Source organism: Hypanus sabinus, chromosome 10, assembly GCF_030144855.1.
Source record: "Hypanus sabinus isolate sHypSab1 chromosome 10, sHypSab1.hap1, whole genome shotgun sequence".
Lineage (NCBI taxonomy): Eukaryota > Metazoa > Chordata > Chondrichthyes > Myliobatiformes > Dasyatidae > Hypanus > Hypanus sabinus.
In genome coordinates, this window is record NC_082715.1 from 102,395,912 (window position 1) to 102,412,267 (window position 16,356).

General features: G+C 42.1%; 2 protein-coding genes and 2 non-coding genes across 7 annotated transcripts in view; 3 read left to right on the plus strand and 1 right to left on the minus strand.

Moving 5' to 3' along the window:
* The window catches only part of slc18b1 (solute carrier family 18 member B1), a 29,426-nt gene extending 26,504 nt beyond the window's left edge, over positions 1 to 2,922 (minus strand). The window contains exon 1 of one of the 2 annotated variants that reach the window (XM_059982424.1): positions 2,128 to 2,922. In XM_059982424.1, the coding sequence (XP_059838407.1) occupies positions 2,128 to 2,149 (22 nt within the window). In that variant the 5' untranslated portion in view covers positions 2,150 to 2,922. Of the gene's footprint in view, positions 1 to 1,320 lie in introns of both variants that reach the window. The other variant, XM_059982425.1, reaches the window with a different exon arrangement.
* A 1,689-nt stretch (positions 2,923 to 4,611) lies between these two features.
* Positions 4,612 to 14,068, plus strand: rps12 (ribosomal protein S12). 3 transcript variants are annotated; one of them, XM_059982426.1, is made up of 5 exons: positions 4,612 to 4,752; positions 5,978 to 6,094; positions 10,744 to 10,846; positions 12,369 to 12,470; positions 13,973 to 14,068. In XM_059982426.1, exons 1-5 carry the CDS (start codon positions 4,703 to 4,705, stop codon positions 14,030 to 14,032), a joined length of 432 nt encoding a protein of 143 aa, XP_059838409.1. In that variant the 5' UTR covers positions 4,612 to 4,702; the 3' UTR covers positions 14,033 to 14,068. The 3 variants fall into 3 exon arrangements, with proteins under 3 accessions (XP_059838409.1, XP_059838412.1, XP_059838410.1); XM_059982429.1 differs by having other exon boundaries at positions 4,713 to 4,959; XM_059982427.1 differs by having other exon boundaries at positions 4,714 to 4,919.
* LOC132401426 (small nucleolar RNA SNORD101) lies at positions 5,819 to 5,887 on the plus strand. Its single transcript, XR_009514581.1, has one exon. It is a non-coding gene; the product is annotated as a small nucleolar RNA SNORD101 (small nucleolar RNA).
* Positions 12,222 to 12,304, plus strand: LOC132401434 (small nucleolar RNA SNORD100). The gene has a single exon (XR_009514589.1). It is a non-coding gene; the product is annotated as a small nucleolar RNA SNORD100 (small nucleolar RNA).
* Positions 14,069 to 16,356: the final 2,288 nt, after the last annotated feature.

Sequence of the window (16,356 nt, forward strand, 5' to 3'; positions counted from 1 at the left end):
ACATTTTTTTTCTCTGTGAAAACAGTTGACAAAGATAAATCAAACTGAGTAAAATTTGGAATAAAATGGACACTTCTGGTACAGTAAAAAAGGGAGCTCTGCATCAATCGGCAGTTATGTGAAAATTGTATTATGACAAGAGGGGTCTAGGGGTTGCATATGGAACCAACATTTAAAAAAAATATTATTTGTGTTAAGGAGCTGAACTGTGCAATGTCATTAAAAGACAGTATCCATATTCAGCTAGATTTTGTGGTATTTTAATAATTTAGTAATTTAATAATTTTAATAATTCAAAGTCATGTAATTTTTTGCCATTTCTTATTCTTATCAAGTTTTTATATTATTGGGTGCATTGTTCACCCAGTTTTAAGAAATTTATAAACAGTGTTCTGAGTTCTGCTATTTTGTGACAAACTTTTATCAGGGTTCAAGCTAAAGTTACATCAGTAAGCTAAGGCCAGCACTTTCAAAAATGACTTTCAAAGTGTTAGGAGTTTTTCTTCACTATTAACTTCCAAATTTTTATTTACTGCACATTAACAAAACTTTGAGAGTCTCTTTCAAGTTTGGTGTACATAAATTAACGTAATACATGAGAAATACTCTTAGGGATATCAGTTTCTGGCTTCTTGCCCTGCTTTTCCAGTCCTGGTTAAAGGTCTTGGCCTGAAACGTCGACTGCTTATTCATTTCCATAGATGCTGCCTGACCTGCTGAGGTCCTTCAACATCTTGTGGGTGTGTATCTATGGAAATACTGCTCAGCTTTCATGTTTATTTCAAGTAAATTTATCCACAAATGATTTGATCACCCACATCCCCTGCTGCTGAGATCTCACGCGCCACCTCTTCTATGCCCTATTAATTTAAATAATTCCTGAAAATGAATTAAGCTATAAAATAAAAGAACAGTTTAGAAATTAACACTTAGCTTTTAAGAGATGAATGGCAGCATTGGATACAGTGGGGCCCATTAACGTGCCTGCTGTAGCAGTGGGATTTCTGCTTCAGAAGTTGTTGTGGATCCAAACAAGACATTACAGTACCACTGCAATATTAACAACCTTCTGATCAAGTGGAAAAGTGCCCATATGCGTCCTGTCTGCTAAACACAGGAGAAATCCATTTTGGCTACTCAGCACCGACTACATCTCAAAATCTTCAGCAGTGTGGATGAGGCACTGCTGACAGGTGGTTTGGTGATAAGTAATCGTTCTCAGAACCTGTCCTTCAAATTTAACACCCTCCTATTGTAAACAATAAACTATGGCTTGGAGATCAAAAATACCCAATCCAGAATATGTAGCCATGGCCTAACATCACATTTTCACTGCTTGGAGCTTCACAAACAGGATAATTCAGAACCAGCCGTTGGAACGAATCCGAAGATGTTCAATGGAAGAGAATGGGAAGACCACAACCAGTAGGCACATGAAAATTGTCGAGGCATAGGAAACTGGTCAACAGAACTCTCTGCTGTCACTCAGTTCCAGGGTTAAATTCCGACCTGCACTTCTATCAATGCGGAGCCCGCACTTTTTCCAGGGTTCCAGAGTTTGAGGTAAAATCCCGATGTGGAGTCGCTTGTACGTCCTCCCCGTGGGATGCGTGGGTTTTCTCTAACTGCCTCGGTTTCTTCCCACAAATCAAAAACAGACTGGTCAGTAACGGTTACTGAAAATGCCCCGTGATTAAGCCAGGGTTAAATCGGGGTTACTGGGAGACACAGCTCAAAGGGCTGATTACACGCTGTATCGCTATCTTAATAAACAAAGCGAGTTTCCCACCACATCCCTGAGACTTGGTTGTTTTCTCGATCGCTAAAGCCAATCACAATCAGCGCAGATGGGAACAGAACAGGGTGTGTATGTATCAGAGAGCTGGACGGAATAGCTTGCTGCTGAAGCAGAAAACATTCGGCTGGAGGATTTCACAGGATCGAACCGAATTCCGTGGGAGGAACCCCGGGTCACAGGCACAGACTCCACACGGACAGTAGTTCAGGGCAGGGTTGAACCCAAGTCCCTACAATTCCTTCTCCGTGGTGCGGAAATAACTCCGAGTAAAAGGAAGAGAGCAGGCGAATTGAGAAGTTAGCAGCGGCAGAAGCCGGAGACAAAATTACCGCTGTCCGCTGGAGTTGCCATGCCGGTGAACGGTGGTGGAAGCGACGAGCCGCGGGGGTTTCACGGACTCCCTCTGTGAGGGCCGCTGCCACAGACGCTGTGTCCCTCGCCGATCGGCGTCGGCCCGGCGTGAATGTAGATCCGAGCTGTTTCATTTGGCTTCTTTACCACAGCGCCTTGGACACCACCCCTCCCCGCAACCTATCGTGAGCTGCAGAAAGAATGAAGAGACCGGAAGCACCCTGACAGAATTCCGCAAGTGAAAGCTGGGAGCCTAATAAAGCGCTGCTCGCAACTCCTCGTCTTCTCACACTGTGAAGGTTGCTTAAACTTCCCAATAAGCATGATTTCAACACTAGGTACACCAGACTGTGGCGAGCAATACACGAGACAATCTGCAAATGCTGGAAATCCAAAGCAAAATACTGAACGTGGAGTAGTATAACTTATTGTTTTGGACGACTCTCACCAGTTTGACGCTGAGCAGTGGTTGATTAGAGTCTCGGTGAAAATCTTCAGTTTTCATCACCATTTATTAAAGAAACCCTTCTGCACAGTCATTCACAGGAGCGAGAGAGGCACAGAATTTTTTTTTGGAGGAGATATTCCTAGAATATGTTGCTACCTTTTGATCGGGACAATTGGAACTATTGAGAAAGCCAGGTGGAGCATGATTATTCCCCCACCGGCTGCACGCCTGTTTGTGTTTACTTAACATCTCCAGCCTTTTCTTGCCTAACAGTTTGATCCCCACAATCCAGAAGTAACAGGCAATGTGATCAATCAGTTTGAAGAGTTCTGAAGGAAAGCAATGGAATATTGAAAAACTGGAGTACGATTCACATTTCATTCATTGCACACGAAGCAAAGTAGGGGTGCACCAACAGGATTAAATGAGAAGTTGAAATATCTCAAACAAGCCTAAAATGGAAAATAAATACTATTTGCAAGATCACATAACTTTTAAAAATTCAATAGACTTTATTTCTTACATCCTTCACATACATGAGGAGTAAAAATCTTTGTTACATCTCCATCTAAATGTGCAATCATAGTAATTTATAATAAATAGAACAGTCGATGCAACATAGAAATACACTCAAATCAGCGTGAGTTACTCAGTCTGATGGCCTGGTTGAAGAAGCTGTCCCGGAGCCTGTTGGTCCTGGTTTTTATGCTGCGGTATCGTTTCCCGGATGGTAACAGCTGGAATAGATTGTGGTAAAAAAGGAAATCAGATTCAACTCTTAGCATTTTCCAGCACAAGAGAGGTTGTTAAGTAATATTTATCTCCTAATACTCTATTAAAAACTTACTTGCTCCTGATTGAGCTGGGTTTGACATTTACATCAGGTTTTAAAACAAAAGCAGTTGTAAAAATGCTCATGTTCACGACTTTATTATAGGACCAGGAAGACACATTCTGTGGGAGAAGCAGTGACTGGAACTTCTGGTTTCAGTCGAGCTCGCACTGACTGATGATTATGAGGCAATGAAGGGTCTCAGTCTGGCGTGTTGACTGTATTCCTCTCCATAGATGCTGCCTGACCTGCTGAGTTCCTCCAGGATTTTAGACTAGAAGATATATGAGCAGAATTAGGTTGTTTTTGCAAATTGAGTTACTCTGCCATTACATCATGTCTGATTATTCATCTTAGCCCCATTCTCCTACCTTCTCCTCGTAACCTTTGACACTCTTTCTAATTAAGAACCTATCAATCTCAACCTTGGATATACCCATTGACCTGGCCGCCACAGCAATCTGTGACATTGAATTCTATGGATGCATCAATCACCCTCCAGCTATAGAAAGTCTTCTTCATCTCTGTTCTAAAGGGACATACTTCTATTTTGAGTCTGTGCTCTCTGGTCCTAGACCTCCTCACCATAGGGAACATCCTCTCCATGTCCACTCTATTTAGGCCTTTCAATATTTGATAGGTTTCCCCTCATTCTTCAAATCTTCAGTGAGTACAGGCCCAGAGCCACCACACACTCCTGGTATTTCCGGGATTCTTCTCATGAGCTTCCTACAGACTGTCTCCAATACCAGCACATCCCTTCTTAGATAAGGGGCCCCAAAATTGCTGACAATACTCCAAGTGCGGTCTTATCATTATAAACCCTCAGCATTGCATTCTTGATTTTATATTCCAGTTTTCTCGAAATAAACGCTAACATTGCATTGCAAGATAACATTTAGGGAATCCTGCACGAGGTCTCCGAAGTCCCTTTACAGAGCCGTTTTGTATGTTCCTATAAGTATTGAATTTTGTCTCAATTGAAACCATGAACTCTGGAGCAATAAAACGAGGTCCAATGATTTGCAAGTCTCAAAACTGCAGTACACTTGTAACATTTCGCCTGTGGTTAAATGTTGTAAATTTTGATGTCTTTCTCTTTCAACATCGGCGCTGCCCGACCCATCGAGCATTTTCTAACTGGATTTCCTATTTCCAGCCTCCGCTGAATTTCCCTCGGTGCAGATTTTCCAGTCAGCCGGGCAAGCTGTTTGGACGTCTATATACATGACGTAACGGAGCGGGGGGGGGGGCCTGCGCGCCTATATAAGCGATGACGTCACCGGCGCGCCCTCTCTGCCGCCATTGTACTGCGGGCTCCGGGTGAGTGAGGGCCGAGAAGCGAAGCGCCATCGCGGCCATCCCGCGTCCCGCAGCTGCGCCTGGTCCGCCGCCCGCTCGGTCGCCCCCAGCGCCCTCAGCCTCTGGCTGTATTTCGGCATCCAACTGCAGTTTTCTGGGAAAATACGCCGCAGGATGGCCGAGGAATGGTGGGTGCTCGAGTCGGAGCCGAGAGTGCTCGGGCAGGCGGTGAGCCAGGGGAAGGGCCTGGGACGCGGACAGGTAGGGAAGGGCCGGGGAGTAGGAGAGTTCCCCTGCCCCGGCGGGTAGTGGAATCCCGGGACCGGGACCAGGCCAATGGGGAGAGCTTGTTAGATCGTTAGTAGTGAAGGGGGAGTATTGCTTTCCAAGGGGCAATTACTGACAAGAGTTGTGGTTGAGCAATGTAACTGTTGCTATGTCTTATTAGATTCAGTGTTACAGTGTTAGATTTTCGTAATTTTTTTGGAAATATCTGAATACGTCTCTAGTGAGTAAAGTTGGTAGATACATTCCCTAGAACATGAGCATGGGGAGGTGCCGAGGACGGCCTTGTAGATGGGCTAGAGTAGATTGCTGATGCAAAGCAGTGGAGAGTTGCTGGCATGACAAGGACAGGCTGTGTTGGGGGCAGTGGTAAATTGAGAGGTAAGACGTGAGCTAAATAGTGTTAAAGCAAATACTTCAAAAGGAGAACGTTTTACATTTCAGGCTCAAGACAATTCATTGATTTTAGTTCTTCCTCCCTGCAAAAACACTGCCTTGCATACTGTCACCCATTATTTTCCATTAGTTCAACTTTCTAGCATTTAAAATTTTCTCTCTAGGTGTCAATGGGGACTGCCAGGTATAGTTAATGGCATCAATTGTGAACTTTAGTCTTGAGGTTCAATTCAGTTCTGCATAATTTCTTTGATTAGTGTTTGTATTGGGAAAAATGTTTGGAGTACAACACACCAAAGTTAATTATGTCTTTACTTAAGAGGTGGATATAACATGTATTGTGAAAGTGCTAGCCCAGCTTAAATAAATTGAAGTGACTGTTTTGACAATGTAACTAAGCTGCATTGTTGAAATGATGATCTATGTCGGATACCCCTTCACTCTTAATAATGAGTGAAAAAAATTTGCTGACAACTTTGTAGCTTAATATTAGCTTTCTTAAATGATATTATTACTACAGATAGTAGTTAACTAATACTCCATACCGTATCCACCACTTTCGTAGCATAGCCGCAGGAGGAGTCATGGATGTCAACACTGCACTTCAGGAGGTGCTGAAAACGGCATACATCCACGATGGCTTGTGTTGTGGTCTGCGGGAAGCTGCCAAAGTGCTCGATAAGTGAGTATGGTCATCAATTTCAGAATTGCCTTTATTGATAAAATGCAGGAAATGTGTGTACACTCAGGAAAATGTAATCCATTGTAAGATGTAAAATAAAGTTTAGGGTTTGCTAGAATATCATAAGGCAAAATAATGACTTTTGTTCTTGGGTAATGGTGTTGTTGCCTGACTTTTAAAATCTTCATAAATGTAATGAACAGACCTGCAGATTATTCTTTGTAATACCCATTAAAGATGATAATAGAGTATCCAGCCAAAACTTGCTTTTGCCAGCAGGGAAGGTACTTGACAGTCATGGAGCACCACTGCATAGACAAGATGAGCTCTGGTGCTCTTGGTCTTGTCAGTCTGGTTTTCTGCCTAGTCCATCTGCATGCACTGGACCATAATGCCCCACACCTCTCATCTGTGTACCTATTTAACTTTTCCTTAGCTATTACAATTGAGCCAGCATTTTCCATCCGTTCCATATTCGTGTCACCACTAAGTGAAGTATTTCACTGGAGTGTTACTAGAGATGTTTAACCTCTTGCTCATGCAGTCTGAGATACCCACCTGCTTTAAGCAGGTTTCAATTATACTGGTGCCTAAGGAGAAGATGGTAACCTCCTTCAATTACTACAGTTCAGTGGCACAGTGATGAAGTGTTTTGAGAAGTTGGTGATGAAACATCAACTACCTGAAAAGTGACTTAAATCTGTTCCTATTTGCCTAACTGCAACTAATCCACAGCACATGCCATCCCATTGGCTCTTCCCTCAACCTTGGAAACCATGGACAGGTAAGATGCAGACATCAGGATGCTTATTACTGATTGCAGGTTGGCATTCGCTACTTATTATTCCCTAAAAACTAATCAATAAGCTTCAAGATCTGTGCAATTGGATCCTCGATTTCCTCAGTTTTAGACCCCAGTCGGTTCGTATTGGCAACATCTCCACAATCTCCTCAGAGCAGGGTTGTTGTCCTTAAATCCTTGCTCTACTCACTTTACACTTCATGACTGTGTGGCTAAGTACAACTCCAATGCCATATTCAAGTTTGCTGATGACACCACTGTCATAGGCTGAATCAAAGGTGACGAATCGGCATATAGGAGGGAGATCGAAAATGGCTGAGAGGTGCCATGGCAACAATCTCTTACTCATCACCAGCAAGAGCAGGGTGTTGATTATTGACTTCAGAAGGAGGAAACCAGAGGTGCACAAGCCAATGTTCTTCAGGGGATTAGACAGCAACATCAAATTCCTTGGCGTTGTTGTTTCAGGACCTGTCCTGGACCAGCACCTAGTACAGTTACGAAGAAAGTGCATCTCCGCTTAGGAGTTTCCAAAGACGCAGCATGAGATTTAAAACTTTGAACTTTTAAGACTGTGTTGAAGAGTGCACTGGCTGCCAATGAACCAGTGCCAATGAACGGAAAATCCAACTAATGGATGTGGCCCAGTCAATCACAGGTAAAGCTTTCCCCATCATTGAACACATCCACACGGTGTATTGCCACAAGGAAGCAACATCCATCACGGTCATGCTCTTCGCGCTGCTGTCATCAGGAAGAAGGTACAATAGTCTTAGGACCACGCCATCTAGTTCACGAACTGTTTTTACCCTTCTACCATCAGGATCTTGAACCAAAGGGTCAACTTCACTAAACTTCATTGAAAATTTCCCACAACCTATAGAGTGATTTCAAGGACTTTATTTCAGGTTCTTGATATTTATTGCTAATTTATTATTATTTTTGTACTTGCACAAATTGTCTTTTGCACACTGGCCGAACACCTTGTTGGTGTGATCTTTCATTGATTCTATTATAGTCATTGGATTTATTGAGTATGCCTACAAGAAAATTGATCTGGAGTGTGTATGTACTTTGATAACAAACTTACATTGAACTTTGAAAGTCCCCTCCTCCATTACCCTTCTGTTTATTTCTTTTCACTCTAAACCTATGACCTCTAGTTCTAGTCACACTTAACTTCAGGGGGGAAGCCTGCAGGCATTCACATTATCCTATACCTCTCATAATTTTGTATACCTCAATTAAATCTCCCTTCATTCTATTTGCTCCAGGGTGTAAGGTTATCTTATTCAACCTTAGGATAAAAAAAAAGAGCAAACACGAGGAAATCTGCAGATGCTGGAAATTCAAACAACAACACACACAAAATGCTGGTGGAACACAGCAGGCCAGGCAGCATCTATAGGGAGAAGCGTTGTCAGTGTTTCGGGCCATGACCTTTCGTCAGGACTAACCGAAAGGAAAGATAGTAAGAGATTTGAAAGTAGTGGGGGAGAGGGGGAAATGCAAAATGATAGGAGAAGACCGGAGGGTGTGGGATGAAGCTAAGAGCTGGAAAGGTGATTGGCGAAAGTGATACAGAGCTATGTCAGGGATGGGATAAGAAGGGGAGGAGGGGCACTAACGGAAGTTAGAGAAGTCAATGTTCATGCTATCAGGTTGGAGGCTACCCAGCCAGTATATAAAGTGTTGTTCCTCCAACCTGAGTTTGGATTCATTTTGACAATAGAGGAGGCCATGGATAGACATATCAGAATGGGAATGGGATGTGGAATTAAAATGTGTGGCCACTGGGAGATCCTGCTTTTTCTGGCGGACCGAGCGGTCTCCCAGTCTGCGTCGGGTCTCACATGCACTTATGTAAAAGGCCACACCGGGAGCACTGGACTCAGTATACCACACCAGCCGACTCACAGGTGAAGTGTCGCCTCACCTGGAAGGACTGTCTGGGGTCCTGAATGGTGGTGAGCAGAGCTTCTTCCTATAGATGCTGCCTGGCCTGCTGTGTTCCACCAACATTTTGTGCGTGTTGATTAAAAAAAAGATTAGCTTCACTTGTCAAGTGTACATTAAAACATACAGTGAAGTGTGTCATTTGCATCAAAACAGATCAGTGAAGATAGTGCTGAGCAGCCAGCAACTATTGCCAGGATTCTAGCACCAATAGCATGCCCACAGCTCGTTAAACGGGTAACCATGTGTCTTTGGAATTTGGGAGGAAAACTGAGCTCCCGGAGGAAACATGCACTTATGTAAAATACAAGTTTTGTAACTGGTGGGAATTGAATCCCAGTCAGTAATGTATTGCAGCAATAGCATATGATGACTGCTACATTACTGTGCCAGCCCAGCTTAACCTGTAACTCAGGTCCTCAAGTCCTGGCAGCAGTTATGTAAATTTGCTGTGCATTCTTTTCAACTTGTATCTCTTGCAGGTGGGCGATCAGAACTGCCCACAGTCTGACCTTATTCAACTTCAGTATAATATCCCATGAAGGCCAATGGGCCAAAAACCTCTGCCACATAATCTGTAATGCCATTTTCAAGGAATTATCGACTTATTCCCAGATCCCTTTGTCTTCTGCACATCTCAGTGCCCTGCTATTCACTTTGTAGGTCTTAACCTTGGTTTGTCCTCCCAAAGTGCAATTTCTCACTCTTGTGGCGCTAAATTCCATCTGCCATTTTTTTAGCCTATTTTCTCAGCTGGTCCAGGTTTTGCAAGCTTTTTTTTTTAAGCCTATCTTTATTGCTAAGAGGGATTGAATTCTAGAGCCGGGAGGTTATGCTGCAACTCTGCAGGGTACAGGTGAGGCTGCACCTGGAGTACTGTGTGCAGTTCTGGTCTCCATACTTGAGGAAGGATATACTGGCTTTGGAGGCAATGCAGAGGAGGTTCACCAGGTTGATTCCAGGGATGAAGGGGTTAACCTATGAGGAGAGATTGAGTCGCCTAGGACTATACTCTCGAGTTCAGGGGATCTTATAGAAACATACAAAATTCTGAAAGGGATAGATAAGATAGAAGTAGGAAAGTTGTTTCCGTTGGTAGGTGAGACTAGAACTAGGAGATATTGCCGCATGATTCAGGGGAGAAGATTTAGGATGGAGATGAGGAGAAACTGTTTTTCCCAGAAAGTGGTGAATCTGTGGAATTCTCTGCCCAGGGAAGCTGTTGAGGCTTCCTCACTAAATATATTTAAGACACAGTTAGATTTTTACATAGTAGGGGAATTAAGGGTTATGGGGGAAAGGTAAGCTTGCGTTTACGAACAGGTCAGCCATGATCTTACTGAATGGCAGGACAGGCTTGATGGGCCGGATGGCCTACTCCTGTTTCTTATGTTCTATCTCATTGTTCTGTATGCCCCCAATCTGTAAATTTGCTGAGTCCGTTTACCACATTGTCAACTAACTACAGTAGTGGGCCCAGCATTGATCCCTGTGATGCCCTAGTTACACCTCAAATCAGAGATAACCAACTAATACTGCTCGCACTAAAGTGACATTCAGTCCAATTGACTAATTCAACCTGAAAACCAAGCGACTTAACTTTTGTCAAAGGCCTCGCTAAAGTCCGAACCTTCCTTTCATCAATCTTACTGGTAATCTAGAAACACTAACATGACTTGCCACACACAAAGCTCTGCTGGCTAACCCTTGGGCACTGGACTTTCAATAGTTTGCCCGTGACTGGTGACCCACTCAATGGCTGAGATTTTGCATGCTTATTCTTAGAGCCTTTATTATACAATTGAACTATGTTAGCTATCCCCCTTCAGCTCCTCAATGTTCATGACTTGAAATAGTAGTATTGGTGTGATAAAGTTTTGTTTTTTCACAGACGACAAGCACACTTGTGTGTCCTGGCAAGCAACTGTGATGAGGCACAATATGTTAAGTTGGTAGAGGCACTCTGTGCTGAACATCAGATCAACCTGATTAAGGTGAGCACCATAAAATGGATTGAATAAAGACACAGATCAATATTTAATAAAGTCCAGAGACTTTGTTGTATTTAATATATCACATTTCCTCATTCTGGTGTTTGGTCTGAACAATTAAGCCTCTTGACCATGTCTGTCTGTTTTTGTGCATTGAGTTTTTGCCACATGATTGCTGATTAGATACGTACATTAACTAAAGTGTCACTGGGTGTACATATGCTTACACAGGAGATTCTCATGGCAATCTGTTCTTTGAAAGTATGCAAATCACAGCTTTCAGATCTAGGATATGGAATTTTAACATTTGCTCTTATGAGATTTGGGGGTGAACAGTTTTTTTGCAGTCATTTTTTTGCAGCTGTGCTTTATGGAAGGTAGTGCTCTGGACTGTTGTAGGAATATAGATCCCCTGTGATGCGGGGGTCACCTGCATTACTGTGCACAATGCAGGTACAGGCCATATTGCTAGCCCAGCTTCTGATCATTTCAGATTAAGATGCCTTTAAAAACTACATAATACTCCAGTGCGATCTTAAGGATTATTTCCACCGCTACAGCATAATGTCCGAACTCCTATTCTCAATGGTCTGACGAAGGTCAGCATGCTACTTGCTTTATTCCATCACCCTGATTACGTACGATGCTGTTGTCATGTACCCCTAGATCCTTCTGTTCCATTACACTCCTTAGTGCTCTATTGTTCATAATATAAGTCCTACGCTGGTTTGACTGAAATCTATTACTTGCACTTAATTTAAATCCATTTCCTTGAATCACTTCCCTAACTAACTGATCAAGATCGCCCTTCAACTGTTCAAAACTTGCCATTCAAGCTATGTGTATTCACATCCAAATTACTTGTACAAGTAAATGAAAAACTGGTTCCACCATAGACTCCTAAATAACACTTGTCATTGGCGTCTGCTCTGCCATACCCAACCTTCCAGATCTCTACAACATGGTAGCTTGTCAAAGGCCTTTGAAGTTCAAATAGACAAAAACAATGACTTAAAGCTGAGGTACCCAACCTTTTTTATGCCATGGACCCCTACCATTAACCGAGGGGTCTGGACCCCAGGTTGGGATCTCCTGACTTAAAGGGTTCTTGTGATTTCCTGTGATTTAGCAGTCGCTGATCACATCACTGAAAGATTGTTTTCAGTTTTTTTAAATTAACAAGCAAGTTACTAGAGATTTTGTTACATGTATTAAGATCACTTCAGTTAGGCACATCAAACTTTGGAGGCAGAACTCATGCAGTTTTGGATAATATTTCAGTGTCTCCAGAGAAGTATAATTGGGATGCACAGAAATGTTTGACTTGGGATTTCATGATAGTATTACAATTGTTCAATATAGGGCAGAAGGGCGATACTGTATCTATGATGACCATTTGGCTCCCTCAACTGAATCAAATGAAGAAAATTGCCTGAATTGTTACCTGGTGTCTGAGATACAGTGCTAGTTTTGACATACCTTGATGAATCTTTTTGCCTCTTGTAACTTTATTTTTCTAAATAAGGTTGATGACAACAAGAAACTCGGAGAGTGGGTAGGCCTGTGCAAGATAGACCGAGAAGGGAAACCTCGCAAGGTTGTGGGTTGCAGCTGCGTTGTTGTCAAGGTGAGTTAAATTTATCAGCTATAGAGTCATAGAAGAGTACATCTCAGAAACAAGTCCTTTGGTCCATTTAATCCATGCCAAAACCATTTAAACTGCCTAGTCCAATTGACCTGCACCGAGCCCATAGCCCTCCATACCCCTCCCATCCGTGTACCTTGATGGCAGGGGTACAGAAGTTGATGACAAATCACCTTATAAAACTGTTTTCTTCCGTTATTTGGTGCAAGTAATACAGGCTGATCTGAAGAGGGTTTACATTTGGCCAAATGAACTTGGTGCAGGGAAATGCAGGTTCCCCTTCCTGGAAGTTGCAGGCTGGTTTAATGGAACACTTGGGTCATTAGTAACCTTTGATTAAATAGTGACCATATTTGGGTGTATAGGTCTCATAGTGCTGATGGATTTATTAGCCAGGTCAAATCCAGTATTTGAATAAAGTTATTAGCACAGAATTGAGCCTTTGGACCTGCATGGGTTTATGCACTTTCCTGCATATGTTTGGTAGCCCCTATGCTTTGGCTATTCAAATACTTGTTTTCTCCAATGTAAGGATACCTATGTTTATGTTAAATCTCTGTGCTCTTGTTTTAAATTGGTTATCGATAGTTTGTTCTATTAGAAGTCATGAGTAGATTTGCAGAAGGCAGTTGGCCCTGAGTTGCCCAACTCTGGTGCTATCTTGAATGGTGTACAATTCTACATCAAGATAGTATAAGCAAGACAGTAACAGAATGTAGAATATGTAATAATAAAGAATCCAGTGAAGACATAAGGGCCATGATGAAATTGGGGTCCAGTTCACCTTTATCATCCAATATGTCTGTTCAAGTGTTTTATAATAGGATAGAAGCTGTCCTTTAGTCTGGTGGTACCCACAACAAGAGAGAAATAATTGTTACTATCTACATGTAATGTTTAATCAGGTTACCTTTCAGTTTCCTCTGAAAATTAACCAGATAGTTCAATCTCATAACGAAGTGCAGAAGTCCAGGAAACATCCTGGTGAATTTCCTCTGCACTCCCTCCAGCTTAATCACGTTCTTCATAATGATGTGCTAACTAGAACTGCCCACAATAATCCAGATGTGGCCTAACCAATGTTTTATTTGTAATATAATACTCCTGCTCTTGTATTCGGTGCTTTGGCTGATGGAGGCACATGGCCCATCCATTGTCTTCACCGCCTATCTGCCCATGCTGTCACTTTCCGGGATCTGGACTTGTGAAGTGTGTCTGTTCATCAACTCACTGGGCTCTTGCTGTGTCCTATGAAAAAGCACTGCTTCACCTTAACAGGAATAAATCCTGCTATTGCTATGTCAAGCTTCCCTGTGATGAGTTTCATGCTAGTGCCTCAGAAAATGTATACTTAACATTTTAATGACATCTGCACCCACTGGCCTTTCAGCTTTATTACTTAGTTTGGTGCATTGAACTTAATATCAAATGATGTCTTAGTAAATTCCAATGCACACATTAATAAATGTTTCTCTTATTTTCAGGATTATGGCAAGGACTCACAAGCCAAGGATGTCATTGACAATTACTTCAGGGCAAAGTAAAGCATTTTATTAAATAAAAAAAAATTAATATCATGAGTCCTTTTTGACTAAATGTCTGCCTATGTCTTAGTAGGTATATTAAATTCAACTGGTTTCATTTGTATTTTTCCTTTGTTTTTTCCCCTTGTCATGTGTTTTTGTTGATGGGGACTGACTTCACTCACATTCAAACATATGAAAAATACCACCCTAGCAAATCTGGAATACTGAAAATGCGGTGCAACCTTTTGTGATTTAACTGAGCCAGATTGAATCTGCAATTGGGAGATATAAAAGATTTTTATTCAATGTAGCAGATCTCTTCTAACCCATTGTTTTATAGTTCTGTGTACAAAGACTTGATAAACTGTAAACAGGAGAGTCTGCAGATGCTGGAAATTCAGACCATCACACATTACTGAAGGAAATCAGGTCAGTCAGCATCTATGAAAATGAATAGTCGATGTTTCGGGCCGAGATCCTGCTTCATGGTTTCAATAGTTGTAATTGACTGCTGTAACTTTTGGAATTCAGCTGTATAACTGCAGGATTGCATATTTACAATCGTAGCACATCCTAGCCAGCAGAATCTCTTTGAAGGTTCAAAGGTCTGAGAGCCTCTGAGCATAAACTCAAGGCATATACAACTTTTGTTACAACATTGAGGGATGGTTCTCTGAATCCAGTCGGCCCTCCATATCTATGGGTTCTGCATCCGCAGATTCAACCAACCACGGATCAAAAATATTCGAAGAAAAATCCAGCAAGTTCCAAAAAGCAAAATTTGAATTTGCTGCACGCTGAGCACTACACTCAATCCACAGGAATGAAGTAATATGTAGGCATACCCTGCTGTAGCCTCTCACCATTTCACAGATCCTCAATCTCCAGCACTCGTTTGAGCATTGTTTGCCTCGCGTCTTGTTCATTGGCTACTTGTGAGCGAGAGGAAAGAGTTTCAGTCTAGTAAGGGACTGGTGGTCAGCTATATAAAGCACTACAGCCTCAGGAACTTAAAGATCACAGGAGAATTGCCATCGGCTGGTGCCGAGGTAGCATCAGTGTTCCCAGGAGAGCTACAATGGTTGGCGTCTGTATTGAATATGTACAGACTTTTTTCTTGTCATTACTCCCTAAATGATAACAGTGTAACAATACTTATATTATGTTGGGTATTATAAGTAATCTAGAGATGATTTAAAGTATATGGGAGGATGTGTGTACACCATTTTATATAAGGGACTTCAGCATCCACGGGGGGGGGGGGGGGTTCCTGGATACCGTGGGACAACTGTATGCAACTAGCCAGAATATCAAGTGACAAATTGGCATTAAGTAGGACAAGCATTTAACATTGCATTATGTAGGAACTGGTGACAATGCATTTCCTGAAGTTTAAATGAGTACCAATTAAAACGGGTGGCTTCAACTTTGAGTAGCTTATTTCATTCTCTAATTACTCCTTACTCTCAAAGTGATATTTCTCATTACTAACAGTTCTTGTGCAGGAATCATCCTACAGCCCATGTGTACCGTATATTCAATAGGCAATTAGCTTTAATCAACATTGTGTACTTAATATTTCAGTAGTAATTTCATAATCATGGGCTCTAATAATATTGGTAGTAGATGCAGCTGCAGAATGGCCAGAAATGCCACCGATAGCTTTTACTACAGCCTTGCTCGTTGTTGTGTTGAGAACTTCTTCCCAGGGACTGGTGTTCTAGAATTTCTTGTGACAATGGACCACAGTTTCAGTCATCCATAAAGATCAGCTATACCATACAGCTACAAATGGCTTGGTGGAAAGGTTTGTCCAGAGTTTAAAAGAATGCAATGTCAGCAGAACACTACACTGACACTGTATAAGAGGCTCGCCAATTCCTTGTGTTTTGCAATGCATCACACTTCACAACCAACTCACCACTGCTGTTTCTGGGTAATCCCTTGTGCTCACGCTTCGATATGCCCAGAAAGAGTATGCAGGACAAACAAGTGAGACAAGGGTTCTCAAACAAGGTTTGATTTTGTACTTCTCAATAAGCTGTCCATGAGGGACTACAGAGGGAATCAAAAGTGAATATTAAGAAAGGTTAAGAATAGAACTGGATCACTTTCCTACATTGTGGGTATTGTGTCCAATGTCATCTGGAGATAACACCAATCAGTTGAGAGTCAATTGAGAAGAAAGGTCAACTGCAACCACTGTGGAGCAGGTTCCACCCACAAGTCTCACCTGCTAAGCAGAGTGATTCCACAAGAGTAAGGAATTTTATTTATATATCTGTGTGTGTGTATATATATGTACACACACAAACACACCCAGAAGTTTTATTGTTTTAAAA